Genomic DNA, 21425 nt, shown 5'->3' with positions numbered 1-21425 from the left:
AAGAACCCTGTCATTGAGTTAGGTACTATAATTTGAGGTGATTGAAGAGGTCCTTGGAGGGGAATGAGTAAAATTAGGGAAGATGGAGGACAAGTTTTCGGGAGGTTAGAAGGTGGATGGTGGTGCAGAAAGAGAAGGTGCTCTGTGGAAACATGGTTCCTTTCGAGGATTTATAGTCTCCCTGAAGATAAGCTGGGTTACAAGAATTATTTTTATTTAAAATGTGCTTTCTTACTGAAGTATACAAAGTCGGTCTCTTTACTCCTTCTGCTTAAGTAACCCCTGTGCTAAGCACCCATCAACTGGGGAAAATATTTCACCAAGAGCTAGATTTTTTGTTACTGAGAAGATCTGGACTGATTTCATTGGCTTTTTTTGGTTTAATTCAGGCTACATTATTGTATTTAAAATGCTGCTCTTATGTCTTTTCGAGCTTTTCTAGTGTACTTTTCCCTCTGAATTCAGGTTTTTGAAAATTTAAAAAAAAGAAAGAAAGAAAGAAAGAAAGCCAAACAAAAAGTAGAGATTGTGACACTTTTAGCTGAAGTCCTCTCCATTCACTTTCTCAGTTCTTTTTCCCACCTCCGCTCCCCAGAGACACCCTACTGCTGTGAATTTAGTGTGCATCCAGTGCAGAGTGTGAGTATGAATATATTAAATAAATTCTATGGCAGTCACTTTTTTCATTCATTTTCATTTTTCAGGATCTGTCCATTTGGATACACATAGATCTAGGTCCGTCATTTTAGCTGTTTTATTTTTTATTTCTCTGTATAAATATTTCAGTCTTCCCAAATTCCTTTGATGGATATTTACATTGTTCCCCTTTTTTTTGCCATTACAGACAAAACTTCAGTGACCAGCCACCTTACAGATATCCCTTATAGTTTACTCCTCCTCCTTCTTATTCCTTGTTTTTGCTTTGGTGGTTTGATTTTGTCCTAAATATCTTATTTGAATTCTCCCATTTGGTTCACTACTTTGGTATTCACAATCATCATTTGAGGGAGAGGGAGGGGTGAGGAAAACCTTGCATAACTTGGAACGCCAGTTTTCTTTTACTAAGGTCAGAGGCTCTGAAATTTTCTTTTCTAGTGGATTCTTTTTTGGGCTCTGATAAATTTGGCAACCTTTGTGTTTAGTATTTTATATTTTTATTGTCTCATATTCAATAGCTGTTTTTTATAAACGTCAGTAACTACTCACCTTTTTCCTTTCTTCCTTATAAGTTATCTTCTATTACTTTTTTCAGGGAGAGGGGAAGGGAGATAATTTGGTTTTTTGTTTGTTTGTTTGTTTATATGGAGGTACTGGGGATTGAACCCAGGACCTTGTGCATGCTAAACATGTGTTCTGCCACTGAGCTATACCCTCCCCCTTTTATTACTTTTTACCTCCTAGAATACTTCCTCCCATTAAATGTAAGATTAGTATTTAGTGACCAATCCAGTTCATGCAGTTCTTGTATTACCTTATAAATTCAGCATGATCCAAACAACTGATATTTATAAAAGAATTTCTTGCAGCATTTTTAGCCAAATTAAACATTTTAAAAGTATAGGCCTTTACCTTAGATTAGAATTATTGCACATAAATTTTGTTCAAGGACCATATGTTTCAATGACCAATGGTTTTCATTTATGATTTTTTTTCTGGAATCTTTAATCCACTATACTTTAGTCATTATTGTGAGGTTGAGTGTATTTTTAAGTTTTATGTTCCAGGGATATTTTTTTTCCCCTTTAAAGGTGGATCCTATTCAGAGCTTTGAGCACTTGGAATGCTGAAGTGTTAAAAAGGAAAACTGTTACTCTTCTCTAATAATACACCCACCTGCTGAAGTGTCTGAGTAGAACGTCCTTTCTTGAATGTATCAACTATCTTTAAGAATTTATGTTCTAAGTATTTTTAAAAACAATTGATAAGACCTTAAAATGGAAATCTTGGTAATAAATATAACTGTAGAATATCATATGCTTGTATATTTTCTCTCAGATTTGTTTGTCTTAGGTTATAGTTCAGATCACAAGTTATTGTGGTTGGCAAGTAACCAGACTTTGGATATAGGCTTATTCTGGCTTTAACGTAGGTGAATTGTCCACCAAAAGTATAAGCTCTGTTTGCTCAGAAGTACCTGTCAGATCACCTGGTAGGCAGGTTTGTTCAGTGAATTATCTTCCTTGCGTTGTAATCACTAAGTTTGAATGGAGTTCATTACCTGCTCTTTATCACATCAAGCCCATGTTTTATGCTGTGGAGAAATGTTCCTATTTTAAATCTTCCTTTAGAATAAAATTATGTTCTTATATAGAACACTAATACCATGGAGTTTTGTTTTCCCTTCCACTCTGGAAACTCTGCTATAAAAAATGTTAATTCCTAAGTCAAAAATAATTTTTTCTTCTAACTGTAGTTACCTTCTTGGGATATTTCATCTGGATTTGTACCAGAAGACTTTATTGTTTCTGTGGGAGTCAGAGTATAATATAAAGAACTTTCTTAAAATTATATTTTGTTTGCATAATTCTTTATTTAAAACACCCATTTACCTGACTTTAAAGTAAAACATGCTTATTCTTAAAAACTTTAAAATAATGATAAGTATAGCTAAAGGAAGCAGTCAGTCAGTCTCCCTGCTGCATCTTGTCGGGTCATTCTCCCAGTGGTCATGGCATGCTCGCATGAGCACTACAGGAGAGTTCTTGTCTCTCTGGAATGTCTCTCTGGGCTCTCCCAGCATTGTCATCATTAAAACAGGCACTGCACATTTGTTAGGGGGAAAGATAATTTATTTTGTACCAATTTTTATAAGTCTTACCTGTGACTCATTACTAATAAGAGCATAAATCTGAAACTTGTTAGTAAACAAACTTTGTTAATAAATTTGATGTCAGAGAAGGGAAACCTTGTGTTTTTCAATTGTGTAGAATTATTGTCTAATCTTTCAAGGACAGAAATCCAAAAGGAGATTAATTCAATCATTTATTAAATAGGTATTTATTTCTGGCCTTCCGTGTGGCAGACACTGTCTGGGTCTAGCAACAAAACAGACAAGAATCTGCCTGCTTATATTTCAAATAAAGTATGGTCGATGACTTTATGTACTATAGAAAAAAATGAAGTAATGAAGGAGGAATAGGTTTGTGGCTATGGCGGGAGAGGATGACATGTTTAAGGGTGTCAGGAAAGGCCTCACAGAGATGATGACTGTTAGGGAGAGACCAGCAGCAGGAGGGAGTGCGCCAAGAGAGTATCCGGGGGAGAGTTACCCCGGTAGGGAAAAGGGTGAGTGCGAGCCCTGAGGCAGGAATGAGCCTGTTCTGCCTGAGGAACAACAGCAAAGAAGGGCAGTGTGGCTGGCACATGGTGAGCTCAGGAGAACCTAATTGGAGATGAGAGCGAGAGAGGTAATGAGGTCCAGATTGTTCAGGGCCTTTTCAGTTATTGTAAGGACTTTGGCTTTTACTCTGAGTGAGATGGAAAATCATTGGAGGTTCCATCAGAGGCTATGATTAAACTAAAAAGGTAATACCCCAAAATACTTGTATTTTGGCTTTGCTTTTTCAGGAGCTTTTGTTTGCTTCTAATAGTAATTTGAGTATTAACAAATGGTTCCTGGTGAATAGTCATACATAGATTTAAACATTTGTGTCAGCACTGAAAACTTCCCAGAAATACACATCTTAGGTATTGCATTTAAATTCAGAGAAAGGAAGTATAATAAGAAAGCCTATCTATAGGTATTTGTTCCTGGGTGGCTCTGCTTTATTACTGAGTTCTCATCCTGAATTGTCTTGGAAGAAAAACCAGCGGTGCATTCTGTGCAGGACACTGTATTCTTCCTTAGGCGCTGGAGGAGATACATACATACACATACACACATCCTCTGTTGGGTTATTTCACTGGATATTATATGCATTTTATTGTGGTATTATTTTAATGCATTTTTATTATGAAATATAACCTATAGAAAGATACACAAAACATACCTATATAGTTTAAAGATTAATTATAAAAAGCAAGTACTTTGATAACCACCACTGAGACCTAGAAATGTATCATTGCCAGCACCCAGAAACAGCATGCTGTGTTGGCTGTCTCTTCTAGATCTTGACCCACACTGTAGCTCAGAGGTATCACTAATCTGACATTTCTGATCATTGTTTCCTTTCCTTTGTGGTTTTACCACCTAGGATTCATTGCACACTAATATAACTAACTTTTGTCTTTTTTTGAATTTTATATACATTAAATGGAATGATACTGTATGTGTTCTTTTATGTCTTCTTTCAGAACCTAACCATATGTTTGTAAAGTTCATCTGTGTTAATAGGACTGTAGTTTAATTTTGTTGCCATGTAGCATCCTATCATGAGTATACCACAGTTTGTGCATCCATTCTACTGTCGATGATGTTTTTGGCTGTTAGGAGCAGTGCTGCTCTGAATGTTCTCGTTTATGTGCTGATGGATGTGGGCAGGAGTTTCCCTGGGCCATATTTGGGGGTGAAATTGCTGGATCTTTACCTTCATTAGATGATAAACTGTTTTCCAAAGTGGCTGTACTAATTTGTCCTCCTACCGACAGTATGAAAGTGTCCCTGTTCCTCCCAGTCCTTATCAGTATTGTCAGACTCTTTAAATTTTGCCAATCCACTAGGTCTACAAGTGTTCATTCTAACAAATTAACCGAGATACCAAAACCTTAAACACAGTTGCTGTTCAGTAAATATTTGTTAAATGAATTCAACCTGACTCTTGTCACTCTAAGTCTCCTGATCAAGACTTTGTCCTGTTTTAGAGTCGGTGGTTGTAGTACAGTTTTTGGCGAGGGCTCATTCCATTACTGATAGTAACTAGACTTGGTTAACCAAAATAAGAGAACCAGTGTACCAGTTAAAGATAGCATTTACAATTTCAGGAAAAGCTTAACTCATTTTCCCACAGAGGGGAAGATAGCACCAGTTTTCTGCCTAGGTTATGCTCCTAGAAGCTATGCAACCACTCCTGTCCCTTTTCTGTTTTGAGTCGCTTTGTAGGTTACGGTAGATTATTTAGGGTGGTGGTGGTAGCTAAAATATCTCACCAGTCTTCAACAGCAATCTCAGTGCAGCAGCTGTTTATTAAAACCATAGGATACCTGGCTTTGTTTAAATGTGTCTTGCTTTGGTGTAACTGACCCACAGAGCACTTTTTATAAAGGGTATTTTACATAAAATTTTTATAGTAATTCTTTCAACATTTTGTGAATTAGCTGGCAAAAGTGATCACTCCCCTCTTGTAAATGTTGATACAGGGCAGGCCACTTATTTCATTTTTGCTGTACTCATAGGTCAGTTAATTAGAGGAATTAGCTTGAATTTTTCTGACTTTAATTTCTAAATACAGTCTTTTTGAGAGATGACTAAAAAATAGAGCACCCAGAAATAGACATGAGATATAAGAATGGTAATTTTGACTAGTAAATCCTAGTAAATGTATCACCTGCTTTAGTAAGATTTTCCCTTTTTCAGAAATGGCCAAAGTAAGTAACGATTTGTATGAGATTCAGAATCTAGTTAAGTCTGATTCACCATCTCTATTTCCAACAGAGATTTCCTGTTAGACAAGACAAATTAGAGTCTTCCTACTGACTTGGTGAGTTTTTACATAGTTTTATTTTAAACATAGTTTAAGATCATAAGGACGGAAGTGGAATGAAATGCATAGAAATATTTACCATGACTTTAAAAAATGCACATCTTGAGTGCAATCTACTGTTCCGTTTCAGTGCAAATAGTATGTAAAGTTAGAAGTCTTATAAGGTAAGCATATAAGTTGTTTTTTCAATTTTTTTTAAAGTAATGAGCATTACAGTCAGTGTTAAAGAAACATTCTTCATAAATGATTTCAAAAGAGGTTTTATTCTAAATATTCTGTCCTGGAGCAGACCATAATTATTTATTCAGATCTTCTCTGGTGGCTACTGTACATAGGATAAGGCTTTCCACTAATGAAGGAGAGGAGAAAAGTTGTTGAGATTTAAATTTTTAAGCAGTGGTTGTTAATACATGATCTGGAGACCTTAGATTAGAGTAAGATTATTTTTCTCCCTAGAAATCAGGGAAATCAAAATTATAGTTTATTGAAGGAGATGCCTTAAAGCAACTCCTGGCTTCATTTTACTTTATATAAAAGAAGTTTGATTCTGAGTAGATTACCTTTGTGTATGTACCTTGAGCTCATCTGTCTATGGGTAACTTAGGTAAATCTTTCTATCATTCTGTCTAGCATCTTAAAAGTTTTGCTTTGTGGTATGAGATTCTTGCCTCAAATGCTTATGTATGTTTTTACACAGTTTTATTGGGTAAAACAGGTGTTATTGCATTTTAATCTTTTATATCCTGACACAAATCATGAGGAGCCAGGAAGTTGTGTTAAGACAGACATTCTTGGCTAACTTTCCCCTGTTTTGTCTGCCTGTGTGGTTTTACTTTTTCCTTGCGTCATGAATTTTGGAATGAACACTTAAAACTAAGAACTTCCGGCCCATCCTTTGTTCCATTTAGTATAGTTGGAACCTTAATATTAACATAGAAATTAGCTTATTTTTAATAATTTTAAAAGAAGGGAGAATTTATTTTCTGTAGGTGGTTTCTAGGTAAGGAATATGGGTCCATGTAAACAGTCATCAGATTTCTCTACACCATACCTAAAGGAGAAGATTAAAGCATACATGTGCCTTGATCTCTCTTTCATAGTTAGCGGGAAGTCTAGGTGTCTCTCAAAAGGTGTCTCCAGAGAACACTGAATTCTACGTGCTGCTAGATAGTACATGGTAGTTAATGCCGAAGAGAATTGGCTACCCTTGTTGTGGGCCAAATCCCCTGGAGGAGGTGGGTCTTTTCAGCTTCTAAGTTAATGAACTTATTCCAACTTGTATACCCTAAGGCCAATTTAAAATTTCTTCTTTGATACGTTTTCTGGCCCTTTCTGTAGCCAGATTGTATAAACAAGAAATATTTTTACATGATTTGACTAAAGCATCGATGACCAAAGAGAACTGTGTGCTGAGTTTGGCTCCTGTAAAGGCCAGAGGACCCTGTGGGGTTATGCAACTTCTCCCTATTTGTTTCATGAAATGACTCTTCTGTTTTTGAATTCCTTGCAAATTGGACATGCTTAAATTGTATTATGGCCAAGCTTTTCATCTGTTTACTGTTCAGATTTTATAAGATTCTTCATAGTTGTAGTTGAGGGGAGAAGGTGAAAAACTATAACCTCTCAAATCTCAAAACAGCTTTGGGAATATAATTATATAATAAATAGGATCTTCGTAGCCATAAGGTTTTTTCCCCTCTTCCTCCTCCTCTTCCTTCTTCTTTTTTAAAATTCTGTTCCAGCTCTTGTTTTAGAATAAATTTTCTCACCCTAGAGGAGAAATCTTTGATAACATGTGGGATGTGCTAAAATCTTCATCTTTCCTAAGTTTGCTCTTTGTGGCCCTAGAGATTTTTGCTCAAGCCATTCAGTGGAGTCAACACATTATTATAATTTGTGAAAAGAGAGAAGTTGCTGATTTTTTGGTTCTGCCTATCTAACTTCATTTCTGAAGGTGTTTTCCTTTGGAACTGAGATCCACTTTGAAGTGAAATAGCCCCTTTATAATCAGGTTTGTTTGCTGATTTGGATTCATGTCGTTCCATTTGAGACTTCCCCCAATGATGGATTTTGAAAGTGATGTGTGGAGAAGCTTAACCTGATGAACCCTATCTGCCTTTTTTTTTTTTTAAAGCGGTTGGAGGAGTTTGGTTGTTTCTTTGTTTGGTTGATTTATTTTTTTCCTAGCAGGAGATTAGTAATTAACAACAGCAGCCCATCACCTGATGAAAATAACCCAGACCTTGTGAAAGCTGTGCTTGTTGCAGCCATGGTTTATTCTGCAGGATCTTTCATCCAAGTGGAGACAGGAATTTTTTCCTTCGATGTTGTTATGTCATTTGTGCCTAAATTGAGAAGCAAAACAAAAGCTCAATAAGTCTTTTTAAGGTCTAAGGAGATTTAGTCCTTCAAGGCTGTTGAGTGACACCTACCCTTTTCCAGGACAGACTACGTTTGGAGCAGAGTGTGTTCTTCCTGGATATATTTTGGGGGTAGAGAATTATGCTAATATGTCCATATCAACAACTCTTACATAATGGCTAGTTTTTAGGGGGAGGGAATGATGCCCTAGCCCTTAACTTAAATTGGCATGGAGTTTTTCTGCTCTTTGGTATTTTGTTGTTGTTAATTAGAAAAGTTCCATCCAGAATGAGAACTATTCCATATTTTAACCTTTGAGCTGGCTGCTAAGGTCTCCCTGGGGACAAGGACACTTTGAAGTTATTTATAACCTATAGAGAAGGGCAGTAAGGCTGTCAACAGCCAGCACACACTGAGTTTTGGGAGTCAGTGGGAGCATTCTGTTGTTTATTCCTCTACTTTCCACAACTTGAGATTCTTTCATGTGCCTTCTTGTTCATCTGCATTTTGACTTTGGCTTACTAGCCAGCCTATTTCTATAAAACTCTGTTATAACACTTAGATTGAGGAGGAGGAAAAAATAGCCTTTTTATGTACAAAAGCGTATCTAATCCTTACAATCATTTCAGAGTCTGTGCTGCCTAAGAAATCTGTAAACTGGGAAAATCTTAAAGGTACTGATGTGCATATGTAATACTGTACTTGTTTCTGAGTTTTCCTTTTATGTAGTAGTTTCTTCTAAGTTTTCCTTACATACAACAGTAGTAGGAACAATTGAACTCTTAATTAGATAAACATTCAGCTATGGCAGAAAATTTGTTCTACATCTTCGCTTGGTATAGAAAAAACTTGGTTATGTGTCTAGACATGTTTTAAAGGTATGTCTGTCTCTCTGTCTCTATATCTGTATCTGTACACATGTTTACATGTGTATCTATTTAATGTTAATTATCTTTTCTCTACGTGTCAATTTTAAGGGACTCAAACCTTGTGTCAAATATGAAAATTATAGGTCAAATCTAAGTAAATGCTAAGGATCTGCCTCATTTTTATCAATGTATGAGAATTTTATTATATAGCATTCGACTTGAAATAACTTAGAGGTCTAGCCTCTCTAATGGTACTTCCAGGATGTGCTTGTATTACTGTTGTCTTGTGGGTTCAGGAACTTCCCATTTAGCCCTGTAGGTTTCTCTTTTCTCCCAGCTTTTCTTGGATTTTTTTTTTCTTTAAATCAAAAAAGGAATGTAGTTTTGGAATGTATTAAATGAGTTCTTTAAAATTGGAGATGAACTGATAGTTCTCTTTTTAAAATATTTTATTGTTTTGAAAATATGCCTGAATTTCCTATAGCTGTTATTCATTCAGCAACTCCCAAACTTTAACCTTTTAACTGGAGCTCATTAAAGGAAAAATACGATCCCCAAAGAGAGTGAGTCTGGTTAGTCAACAGCAATTTCATTGAACAAATATTTACTGAGTGCCTATTATGATGCCATTTTAGGCACAGGGGGATGCTGTTTTCCCATTGTGCTTAACTTCTAGTGGGGAAGACAGTAGACAAGTGAAAATATAAAAACAAGATAATTTCACTAGTGGTGATAAAAAAGAAATTAAAATAGAGTAATGAGATAAAAGAGTCAGGCTAAAAGTGGAGACTACTTCAGATCAGGTGGTCAGGGAGGACCTCTCTGAGGAAATTACACTTGATAGGACACCTAAATGACAAGAAGGAGCCAGCTATGAAAATATCTGAGAGAAAAAGGAGCTTTCCAGGCTGAGGAAAGAGCCTGATGTGTTTAACAGATAGAATTAAAGGCTGAGTGACTAACACGTGGTGATTGAGCAGGGTGTTAGATGAGGTCAGTGAGGTGCACTGAGGCTTTCTTTGGAAGTCATGACAAAAGTTGATTTTATTTGGACAGCAGTAGAAGCCACTGAAGAATTCCTGTCTGGCTTCTCATAGGGGTCTGCTTTATAAGCCATCTCATAACTTAGAAAAATTAATTGTGAAGGCTGCTAATTCCTTTTAAAATATTTTAACTTATTATTTGAAAAGGTAATATATTCATGTGGTTCAAAATTCAGTAAGTACAAAAGGGAACACGATGGAAATTCTCTTTCCCACCCAAGTACCCGGTTTCCTTCCTTGGAAGTAACCAGTGTCCCTAGAGTCTTGTGTAACTTTACAGAGATATTTTAGACATGCACATATACATAGAAATAAATATTTTTGCCTCTTCCACTTTCCTTTTTTTATAGATTCTTATTATTGTCTGTACCATAATTTACTCTGTTGATGGACTTTTAGGTTATTTCCATTGTTTTTTCCTGATTACAAATAGTGCCACAGTGAAAACCTCTTATATTTGTCATATTAAATGTATCCGTAGGGTAAATTTCTAGACATGAAATTGTTGGCTCAAAGGGTGTATGCATTTCTTATTCATTCTGATATGCATTTCCCTTCATGGAGTTTATAACAATTTATACTCTAATCAGAAATGTTCTCCTTACCCTAGGTAAGTGTTATCAAACATTTTAATCTTTGCCAATTCACTGGATGAATTAATATGTGGTTTAATTTGCATTTGTCTTATTATGAATGAGAGTTGAACTTGTTTTCACATATTTAAGAACAATTACTACTTCTATGTCTGTAAACCATTGACTGTCCTTTGCCTATTTTTCTGTTTGGCTGTTGATTTTGTTCTTCTTAATCTTTAGATTCACTCAATTCTAAATTCCTCTGTTAAAGAATTTAAAAAAAAAATAACAGTGTTACATGTCAGTTATATCTCAATTTTTTAAAAAAGCAGTCATCTTTAGCTTGTAAATTTTACCAAACATGAACCTGACAAGGAACATGAGATACCCCAATCTTTCCTTTGCTGATTGAGGTTGCTCTTGATTGCCCTTAGTTTCATTTTCAGAAGTGTCTCTAAATTAAAAAAAAAAAAAATACACTTAGTGTTTTGTTAGACTGGAACTGCAAAAAATTTACCCGTAACAAATATTCAAAAGTCATTCAAACCTAGCAACAGAGGAAGTCAGTATGACCTGTAATAATCTGTCCTTGGGATAATGAGAAATAAGTTGTTACCTCTTGGGCTGTATATGATTAAGGACACTGTAACAGGAGAAATACAAACGCTCTTTTGAAGTCACGGAAGTTTCTCAGAAGTGGATATACCTAAGTCTTTCTATAGGTTGGTTTTTTTTTTTTTTTTTTTTGTCTTTTGTCAACAGCCTTTTTGGCATCTCCTGTTTTGGAAAATGCAGACGTCTCTCAGGTTTAAAATAGTTACAACATTGGGATTTTTCCTTACTTGGAAACTGTACAAGGCTTTAAACCAAGAGAAAAAAATGTTATAGGCTTTTAAAAAGTCCCTAGCAAACCATTCTTTGGCAAGAAGCCATGTTCCCAGCCATAGCTCGTATATGTGTGTGTACTATGTTAAACCACATAAATTGCCTATTTTCGACTGTCTTTGGCCTACAAGACAATTTCATGGTTCAATGTGATATGTCCACAGTTTTATCCTGTAATTTAAAGACTTGATGGATATAAGGCTGACTTGTTGATATCATATATGTGATATGACTGTGTCAGTTGTTGATTTTTTATTTTAATTCTCTGTATGAACGGATTAGATTAAAGATGGAGGAATGCTTATAAGGAATAAAAGAAAGATTAAAGAAATGCACAAGCTGTCTATATGACCCTTTCCAGAGAGTGTTCTAGCCTGTCTGCATATACAGCAGTTTAAAATATTGGGACATTTCTCTCTATTATACAGGGAATTCATCTTCTATCCTGAAAGTATCTTGATTATGTAAGAGGTTAGTTCAAATTACTGATTTATGTTTTCAGAATGAAAGAAGTAATAACCAGTCTTTCTCCCCTTGTAGAATGAAGATATACTTGATAACTGGATGAAAAATTCACTTTTACCAGAGCTGATACTTGAGAGTGCCAGGCTAGGAGTTTTGGGCTTTGTGTGTAACTCATCCAAAAGAACAAATGAATGATTTTCATTACATTTGCAAATCTAATACATTTAGCACTTGAATGCAACTGGATAAATGTTTCAGTCATCAAAGTATTTTTGCTGAATGCCCTGTTCTAGGCAGCCTGTGCTAGGTGGTAAGGGAGTACAAGGAAGAATAGTTGAAGCTCCTTAAAGTCTACTGGAGTCAATGGAAGTGTTCCTAAGTGTAAAATAAGGTAGAAAAGAAGTACATTCTGTAGCTTCAATTGGAAGCATTATCTTTGCATCATGGCAGTATTAGTACATTCTCTTTCTTACTTCTGTCTATTTTCCAAAGTTTAATATTCTACTTAGAAATCATATTGATGGACTTGAATCTCTTGTCAAAAATGATTAACAGCTTCATGGTCCCATAATATCTACTGTGAAGCTTTCTGTTAGAGATTACTATTAGTTGATAACTGATACTACTATCTTTGCTGGAAATTGAGCAGTATTACAGTTGACATATACTTTGAAGTATATTTCTTGGTGTGACTCAGAGGGGATATAGCCTCACAGGTCAGGGTTTAAAAGAGTGACTAGAGAAATAAATGGTGGTATGTAACAGATATGTTCAGCCTCACAGTTGTCAGCAGACTGGGAAGTTTGCTAAGCTTTGGAAAATAAATTTCTCATTAGAGAATTTGGATGATCTTGTTTGAAGCCAGGAACAGTATATTTTGGTGCTACTTGTCTCCTACAAAGTTCTCAAGTCATGACCCTAAAATAGACCTCTTCTTTTCTGAAATTGTTTTTCTGCTGGGCATCTGTGGCATTTCGCATGAAGTGCTGGAGAGTTCATGTAACACCAGGCTACCTTGCTGATGAACACTTTGCCCATGGTGCCTGCTATGAGTGAAATTAATTAGACTTGTGCTATCCTACTCAATTTCCCTCTCAGCAGGTTGTGTGGTTAGAGCTCCTCAGAGTCTAAAGCTGATTCTCCAGTTCTACTGGCTGCTGGGTTGGACATTTTTAAAAAATTGAAAGGTGGGTGATATTATTAAAAAAAAAAAAAAAAAGACTTGGCTACAAAATAAGTAAGAAGCAAAAAAGATAGGGGAGAATGACTAAGACCAAAGTTATATCTTAGGCCTAGAGAATTCTTAAATTGTTAATTGTGGGGTAAATTTGAAGTATTTTTTTAAACTTCAAAATAAACTCAAATTAGTATTTTAAGATCGATCAGTGTAGAGCTGAGCCTGCACCTCACACCTGCAGAGTCAAGTTTTATGCTCCTAACTAACATGCAAAATTTACATCTTCATTGCCAACCTGCCCAAAAGGAAGTTTTAATTAGGAATTTTGAAATTTCATTCTGGCGCCTCCTGGCAGTAATGGTAACTGGGATTTGTAAAACTGCCTAAGCTACATTTACTCACTACTAGACAAATAAACAGTTCTGTGAGAATGTGTTTTCCATCAAATGCAAGCCCACCTCAGTCACAGGGCTCTTTTCTTGATATTATCGTGGAATCCTGAATTGCACAAACCAGGGAGGCCTAAATGCTGTTACAGTGCTTAGTTTGCTAGCTTAAGTGAAATAGCACATCATATTTATAAGATTGTTAACTTCATCTGTGATTGCACGGGATGCTTTAATTATAAATGCATGTAGGGTAATGTTTAAAACCAATGGGGGCTCTGGTAATACCCATGGTATTACTCTGTGAGGGTGCAACTATATCCTTAATCTTCCTCCATGCTTATGACTTAAGTGGCCAGTGAATGTGTGAGTTGAGTGATTTTTGTTGTTGTTTTTATTTATTTTTACCTCTTTCTACAAAGGATTTGAGGCACTTCCCAGAAATACTTAACATATCAAAAAGTAAAATAAACAATTGAGGGAATTAAAACAGTGAATAACAATGTTAAGAAAATAATAAAACCATAATAGAATGATCATATGAGTCTGTATAGAATATTTGCATATAGAATGAGTATATGAGCCTATAGTTTCAAGAGTTGGGTCACAGATTTGCCTCCAAGTAGCCAAGCAGAGAGGGCAACATGATCAATTACAAGATTCATATTGTCTGTCCATAGCTGAAAGCAAACCAGGTGTTCAGGGAAGAATTTCTCTCTTGTATACTATAAACCAGACAATGTGTGATAGAATGGAATAAGTACATCCTTACACTTTTCCTACAATTAGTAAAATATATTTTAAAAATAAAGTAGAACAGTACAAAGGATAGTATACACTAACGTAGTTGTCATTTCAAACTAATAGATATTTGTATTGTCATACTGGCTTCAGGTCATCCTAATTTTAAAACAAACATGAGGTCAACTTGAAATGTCTCATGTTCTTTTCCCAGCTTTATTCTTTCTTGCTCTCCGGTCATGAATCTGATACATAGCTTGTCAGTGATTTTTTTCACTTAGTACTCTATGCATTTATCTGTAAATAATATATAAACCTTAAATTTACGTAAATGATGTACTGCACATGACATTCCAAAACTTTTTTTTCATTAGCATTGTGTTTGATCTCATCTCCTTGGTGCTGTAGATCTAGTTCATTAATTTTAAATCCTGAAATGTTTTTCATTATATGGAAATAACCCAATTTAGTTATCTATTTCCCTCCTAATGGCATTTTTTGTTTGTAACAATGCCACATTGAACGACCTTGCCTGTGTCTGCTTGTGCCCATGTAGTTTTTCTAGGGCAATGGTTTCAAAATGTTCCAGGACCAGCACATCAGAGTCACCTGGGAACTTGTTAGAAATGCAAATTTGGGGGCCCATTCCAAACCTCTGAATCAAAAACTCTGGGGCCCCAGCAGTCTGTTTAACAGGTGATCCTGCTGCACCTGAAGTTTGAGAACTGCTGTTCTAGTGCATGTGTAGTTACAAGTAGGATTACTGAGTCTTGCGTATACATATGTTCAACTTTATTAGATGTGGCAAACTCCTATCCAAAATATACTTAACTAACTTACAGTCTTACCAGCAGTATATGGAGTTCCTACATCCACATAATGGTATGGTTGATTTTTTTTCTTGCTCGTCTCGCAGGTGTAAAATGTTTTAGAGCTATTTTATTTCCTTATTTATGACTAATATTTTTATAGGGTAGTTCACCTTTTTCTTATTTATTTTATAGAAACAATTTATATGTCAATTCATGTATTAATAAAATTATCTCTGCCATACATTGCATGCTTTTTTTTTTTTTCAGTTTGTTTCTTACTTTGTTCATGGTACTTAAAAGTTGTAACCAAATTCACCAATATTTTGAATGGCTTTTATGTTTAGAAAGGCCTTGGAGGGGAGAATTTTGAGTTGGATTTGATTTGCTACTGGGACACCCTGTTGAGATGTATAGCAGTTATTTGAAAATGGTCTGAGGCTTATGAGAGAAGTCAAAGTTAGAGATTTGGGGAACGTGTATAGCAGCAGAAATTTGATGCTATTGTGGATAAAATTACCGCAAAAGAGAATGTAGATTGAGAAAATGATTGAAGATTAAACCATGGGAACAACAATGAAAGAAGAGAATCCAGTAAAAGAGATTGAGGAATGATCAGAAAACAGAGAAAGCAAGGCGAAGAATCTGGAAAATCAGATACTGACGAAGTGTAAATGGGGAGAGATCTTTAATGCTACATCTAAGAAAGGGGTAAGTGTTGCCCTTCCAGAGAGCAGCTACCAGTGGGTTGAGGAATAGAAGACTACTCTTAATAATAAGTTTGCACTGAAGTGTAGGAGAAGATGAGACAGTAGTTGGAAAGGTAACAAGGTCATTTGCCTTTCGGAGTGAAGTATTTGTACCCCAAGGAAAGAAGCCAGTGGTGAAGTCGTATGTGATATTCACCATGCTGTCTCCTCTTTAGGAAGCCTTTTCATGGATTTACTTTAAGTACCCTTTGAGTAAATTCACTTGGTAAGATAATATTAACTAGTATTATGCAGATTAAAATAGGGTGATATTGTGAGGAGGAAACAGCTTTAGGTTAGGTTATCCACTCTGAGGTGAACATTGAATACTGAGGAACCATTTGAATGATAAGAGTAGAGCATTCCATGCTGGAGACAGTTTCCAGTCTCTGGAAGGTCAAATGGAAGTAGCAGGATAGTATACCATTAATCTAATAAAATCCTCTTGCTTCTTGGGTCAACCAGGGTGAAGAGAGAACAGAAGTCTTTGTCCCCTGACTTTGGAAATCTTGTTTAACCTTCAAACTGGCGATGTCAAGGGTTCCAAGTCCTCCACCTCCGGCAGAAATGTCGAGTGGCCCTGTAGCTGAGAGTTGGTGCTACACACAGGTAGGTGTATCCTGGGAGGATTTTGGTAGATGAAAGGAATCAGATTTCTTTTCTACACTGGGTTTCCTTCTTTCTCTGGGATATGCTTGACAAAGAGATAAAGTACTAGTCAGCTTTCCATTCCTTGGGTATCCACAAAGAATCTGAGTGCCCTCGGCTGCTGTTTTTCACTAGAGGTTGAAAGGGGGGAGTCTTTGAAACTAGATCCACCTACATCCCCCTTGTTGGAAGTGTGTTCCTCTGCTGGGAAACTCCAGGGGAAACCAAGTCTGAGATTTCCAACCCTAGGCTGTGGCATCAACATCTAAATCATCAAACATTACTCTGAACAGAGGTTCATTTTAGGTATGGCTTAGTCATCTGCTTTGCCAACCTTGTCCATGTTTTCTCACTTTTCATCCAGTGTTGCTCAGAAGTTGAGAAAAGTTATAAAATCAGTTGGTCACTGTGAGATTTCTTAAAATGTGGATGAAGGACAGAAAAGGCTGGGCCTTCATGCTGGCCAAGTAGTGCTGTCTCCCTGTGAGATCATGCAGAGAGAGGGAGGGATTTTCTGAACTCCAGCCTGTTTTCCAGGTTCCCCACTTCCTATTTAATTGCTTCCTGGTTTTCTATCAACAGATCAAGGTAGTGAAATTCTCCTACATGTGGACCATCAATAACTTTAGCTTTTGCCGGGAGGAAATGGGTGAAGTCATTAAAAGTTCAACCTTTTCGTCAGGAGCCAATGATAAACTGAAATGGTGAGGAAGAAAACATCTAGCTCTAAACATTTTTCTGAAAGTTGCCTGTTGTTCTTGGTTTCCCAGGAGACTGACTAGAATGTAAGCTCATTGATGGCAGGGACTTTGTTTTGTTCTTAATGTACTCCTCAGTGTCTGATATGTAATAGATAAACTTACTGCATATTTGTTGAATTTGATGAGTATATCAGGGATCAGCAAACTCAAATGGCTGTAGGGTAATGTAAACAAGTGAAGAGGGCCAGTGTTGTAAATAATACCCACACCTGGTGTGAGTGTTGACCACTTGGCAAAATGGAACTAGTGAGCATCCTTCTAAAAGATGTGGTGTCTGCTCAGCTCCAGCTGACTTTAGCTATGTGTAAATAAATGCTAACCATTGCCAGATTTTCTCATTTTTCAAGAAAAGCAAGAAATCTAGATTTTAATGTAAAAATCTCTTGACTTTTAGGTTATCTGTTTTTAAACAATGAAGGAGATTTATTTACTTATGTAACTGGAGCGCCCAGGGTGTGGCTAGGTTTGGAGAGAATTTGATCCAGTAGTCCAGTGGTTAGATTGAGGACCCCATCTGTCTGTGCTCTGCCCGGCTTTCCACACTGTTTGACATCTCAAGTCTAGCTTCTCTTGTGATTGAAGAATGACTGTCAATAGCAATGGGCATAACCCACTACCATCCAACAAAAGTGTCTGAACTTTCTTTGAACTAATTGTGTGGCCAAGAGTATGTCATACATGCCCTGATTGGTTTAGGTATAGGTTCCCTCAGTTGATCCCTGTGGCAAGGGGAATAGGATCTGGTAGTAGGTGTCAACCCCATCCAAACCATGTGATCTCCTGAGGAGAGCAGGCAGTTAAGAATACAACCATGTGCTCACTGCAAAGACCAGAATGTGTGTCTGTGAACCACTGTTTTTGACCTTTGATGACCCACTGAAGAGTTTAGCAATTCTCCAGTCATTTAGTATTTCTTGGCCACATACATTAAGCAGTGTACCACTAGGTTCTGAGAGGAGGCTTATTCTTAGGCATTGTTTTTAAATCCATATCTTCAGCACAACATACAGTGAGGTATGTGGCATATGCACTTCCTAAAGAAGCACTGAATTGGGCCACCTGTTTGAGAGAGGTGCCGTAACACTGTCAAGGCCTAAGGATACATACAGCCTATGTATTATATGTGGTAGAAGCAGTGTCTGAATCACATGCAGTTCAGCTAATGACATTTACAACTTAACTCAGTTGAACCTATTCTGTCTGAATTTTGTTTTGATCCATTGGTAACAGATTGGCATCTCTGCCTCTATTTAGAAGTCTAGCTTGGAACTCTACCCTGTGTAATGGGGGTTTACTTTTGTCTCTGCTTCCTCCATACTGCCTCCTTTATTTTAATCTTAGTATATTATTGCCAGATTGATAACATATCTATAAAAGATTATTTACTGTTCACATATTTCTCTAGAACTCTTTTTCTCTCCCCAAGTGGTATTGAAAGGCTCATTGACTTTTTTTTCCTTCTGCTACAGTCCTAGCAAAATAAGGGGCTGCCTTTCCTGAGACTGAGGATTAGAGTAGACTGAGTCTAGGCTGAATGGTAAAGTATTTTAGGGGGAAAAAGAGTGATTTGGGAGATTATGAGGAAAGAGGCAGAGATACAAGGGATGTGTTGTCAGATTCTAGGATAACCCTTTTTGTTGTTTACTCTTTAAAAGGTGCCTCGGTTTGCTCTAGAACTGTGATTTCCAGAGTAGTCATTTACTGAATCAGAATCTCCTGGTATGGGGCCTGGGTTTTTGTTTTTCGTAAACATCTCCCTCTCTTGATGCTGATGTTCTAGTTCCCACCTGTCACTTCTCAAGCCTACAAACATGGATGCTTTCGACATTTTTTCCCCTGTTTTGGGTAGGTGTTTGCGGGTAAACCCAAAAGGGCTAGATGAAGAAAGCAAAGATTACCTGTCACTTTACCTGTTACTGGTCAGCTGTCCAAAGAGTGAAGTTCGAGCAAAGTTCAAATTCTCTATCCTGAATGCCAAGGGAGAAGAAACCAAAGCTATGGGTAAATGCTATCTTTGTTTGACTCTATTTTCACATCTAGCAACTTTATACATTGACACGTTGTAAATTTGATCTGGTTTTTTGAGTAACCCTAAATATAACTGTTTTTTTTTAACCCCAGAGAGTCAACGGGCATATAGGTTTGTGCAAGGCAAAGACTGGGGATTCAAGAAATTCATCCGTAGAGATTTTCTCTTAGACGAGGCCAACGGGCTTCTCCCTGATGACAAGCTTACCCTCTTCTGTGAGGTGAGTCCTTTTACCCTGCTGTGCAAGTGGCAGTTCCTAGACCTAATGGTATCCGTAGACTTAATTGTTTGGTATCAAGGACAGAGAGTGAGAAAGATCCCCAAGTGGAGTGCTGCTGCATGAATGTTATTTATGTGCCTGATTGAAAACTGTCTCATGATTTCAGGGTTGTTGGACATCTCAGCTTTCCACTTGTTGCTCTTAAAAGCAAAGATTGTGCATTGTCCTGGTTATGTGTGATGTTTTAGTTGTTTTGATCAGGCTTCTGGCTTTTGCATTGCAGAAATCTTTTCAGAAAGCATTTAGAAGGACTGTTACTTTAAGCTGAGGAGACTGGTCAGCAGCTAGATATGTATTTTTGTTCCTTAAGCTTTCTGGCTCCTCCTTGAGTTTGAAGTCCATGTGTGTTTGATAGATCACTTTCCTTTTCTGCTCTTTGAACTGGATGACTGTTACTAGGCGTTGAGTGTCTCCAGTTTGTCTTGCTGGAGTAATTGTGAAATAGGAGGGTGAGAAACATTTTTTCTAGACCAAAGGTTATGTAAAGCTCTCTAATTCATTGCTAGCTAAGAGAGTTATCTGTCAGGAGAGTCCTTCTCTCCCCAGTGAGAGGCTCCCTAAAGAGCCTTTTTCAGGTTTATAGGAGAAGCCTTGCAGTAAAATTCCCAAACTGAGAGTGAGTTAAAAGTAGTTTCTTTAGTAAGTATATACTAATTAGTCATTTCATGCTGTTATCAATACACTTATAACTACTCATAAGCTCACATTGTAAGAAATGAGTAAAACCTCCAGTCAGCCAGGATGTTGGTGTTCCTATACATTGCATGGTCAAGGAGCCACTTCCTGAGCAGCATGACTTGATGAGAATGACTGCTGTGCTTTCATGGGGAGGGTGCAGGCAAGTTCCCCAACTGCCAGTGTGCTCTGTCAAATAATAGGGGTGCATCGTGAGTTAACAAGTTAACTCAATAACAGTTCCAAAGGCATGTCACCATCTAGACAGCAGGGAAGCTGCCCCTTAGGAATCTTGCCCTTTTGTGGAAGAGGCCTGGCAAGCAGTAGCTGGCTTCTTTTCCAAGTCACAGCTCGTTGAACATTTCCACAGGATAGTTGCTGGTGATTCGGAAACTTGGGAGGTCTAGTTTTATTAAACTATCACACTGAATACATAACATATAGTTTGCATAATAGCTACCTTCTCTCTTTTTTAATTGCTAAGTAAAAGAAGGAAATACTAGGGTGATAATGTCTATAAAATACATAAAAGGTTGCAGTTGTTTTTTTATCTAATGGACTTGGAATTTGAATTCTACATAAATCCAAGTAGATACAGATCACACTCAGTTGCTCAAGTGAAGAAATGAAAACAGGTGGTTTTGTGTGAGGTTAGATGTTATATAAACAAGCCATCAGTTTAATATTCACCCTTCTTAGAGATCCTATATTTCAGAAAAAATTTTTAAATAGAATTCTAGTTTCTGTTGGAAACGAAAGCCAGTCTTTGAACTATTCTCTAAAGGAGGCGAAATCGCCTCTAAATAATGCATTTGATGGTTTAGGCAATACCGTAGACTTTTTGCAGCATTTTCAGGTCTGCACTGGGTCCAGACTTTTCTTATATGCTTCCCCCCACCCCCAAATCCATTCCATCTGCCCCAACCCTTGTGTTGACATTCTTGATTTGGAAACCAATTGGTCTGCCCTCACTTGGCAACCTCTTATCCTGTGGTTAAGTCCGAGGCACTGTCTCCCTTCGCTTCCCCATATGAAATTCTCTTAGGAGAAATCCTGTGGTTAAGTTTAGAAATGCCTTAGTGACTTAGAAGGGAAGTGAGATGACACTTTGGAAATGAGGAGATGTTGAACAGGGAAACGTCTGCTGGGTTCTGCTGATGCCATCGGTTTCTTACCATCGGACCAGGTGTGCCATCTGTTCCTCTCACACTTCTCTGTTGGCCACAGGTGCTGAGTGTTGCTTCTCATTCTTGGGCTTGTGCCTAGTGAGACTCGTTTCTGTTCCAAGACTCTCTGTGGACTTAGTAGCATTCAGCATCGCAAGACAGTTGCG

General features: G+C 37.1%; 1 protein-coding gene across 3 annotated transcripts in view; it reads left to right on the top strand.

Annotated features, from left to right (window-relative positions):
- SPOP (speckle type BTB/POZ protein) overlaps nt 1-21425 on the top strand; it is a 62584-nt gene that overhangs the window by 26802 nt on the left and 14357 nt on the right. For 2 of the 3 annotated variants that reach the window (XM_014550824.2, XM_006174952.3), the window contains exons 2-6: nt 5591-5636; nt 16165-16308; nt 16930-17051; nt 18958-19109; nt 19230-19357. In XM_014550824.2, coding sequence (XP_014406310.1) covers nt 16231-16308; nt 16930-17051; nt 18958-19109; nt 19230-19357 — 480 coding nt within the window. In that variant the 5' untranslated portion in view covers nt 5591-5636; nt 16165-16230. The remainder of the gene's footprint in view (nt 1-5590; nt 5637-16164; nt 16309-16929; nt 17052-18957; nt 19110-19229; nt 19358-21425) is intronic. The other variant, XM_006174953.3, reaches the window with a different exon arrangement.

This window comes from Camelus ferus, chromosome 16, assembly GCF_009834535.1.
Source record: "Camelus ferus isolate YT-003-E chromosome 16, BCGSAC_Cfer_1.0, whole genome shotgun sequence".
Lineage (NCBI taxonomy): Eukaryota > Metazoa > Chordata > Mammalia > Artiodactyla > Camelidae > Camelus > Camelus ferus.
The sequence above is the reverse complement of the archived record's forward strand: the minus strand, read 5'-3'. Positions and strand labels throughout refer to the sequence as shown.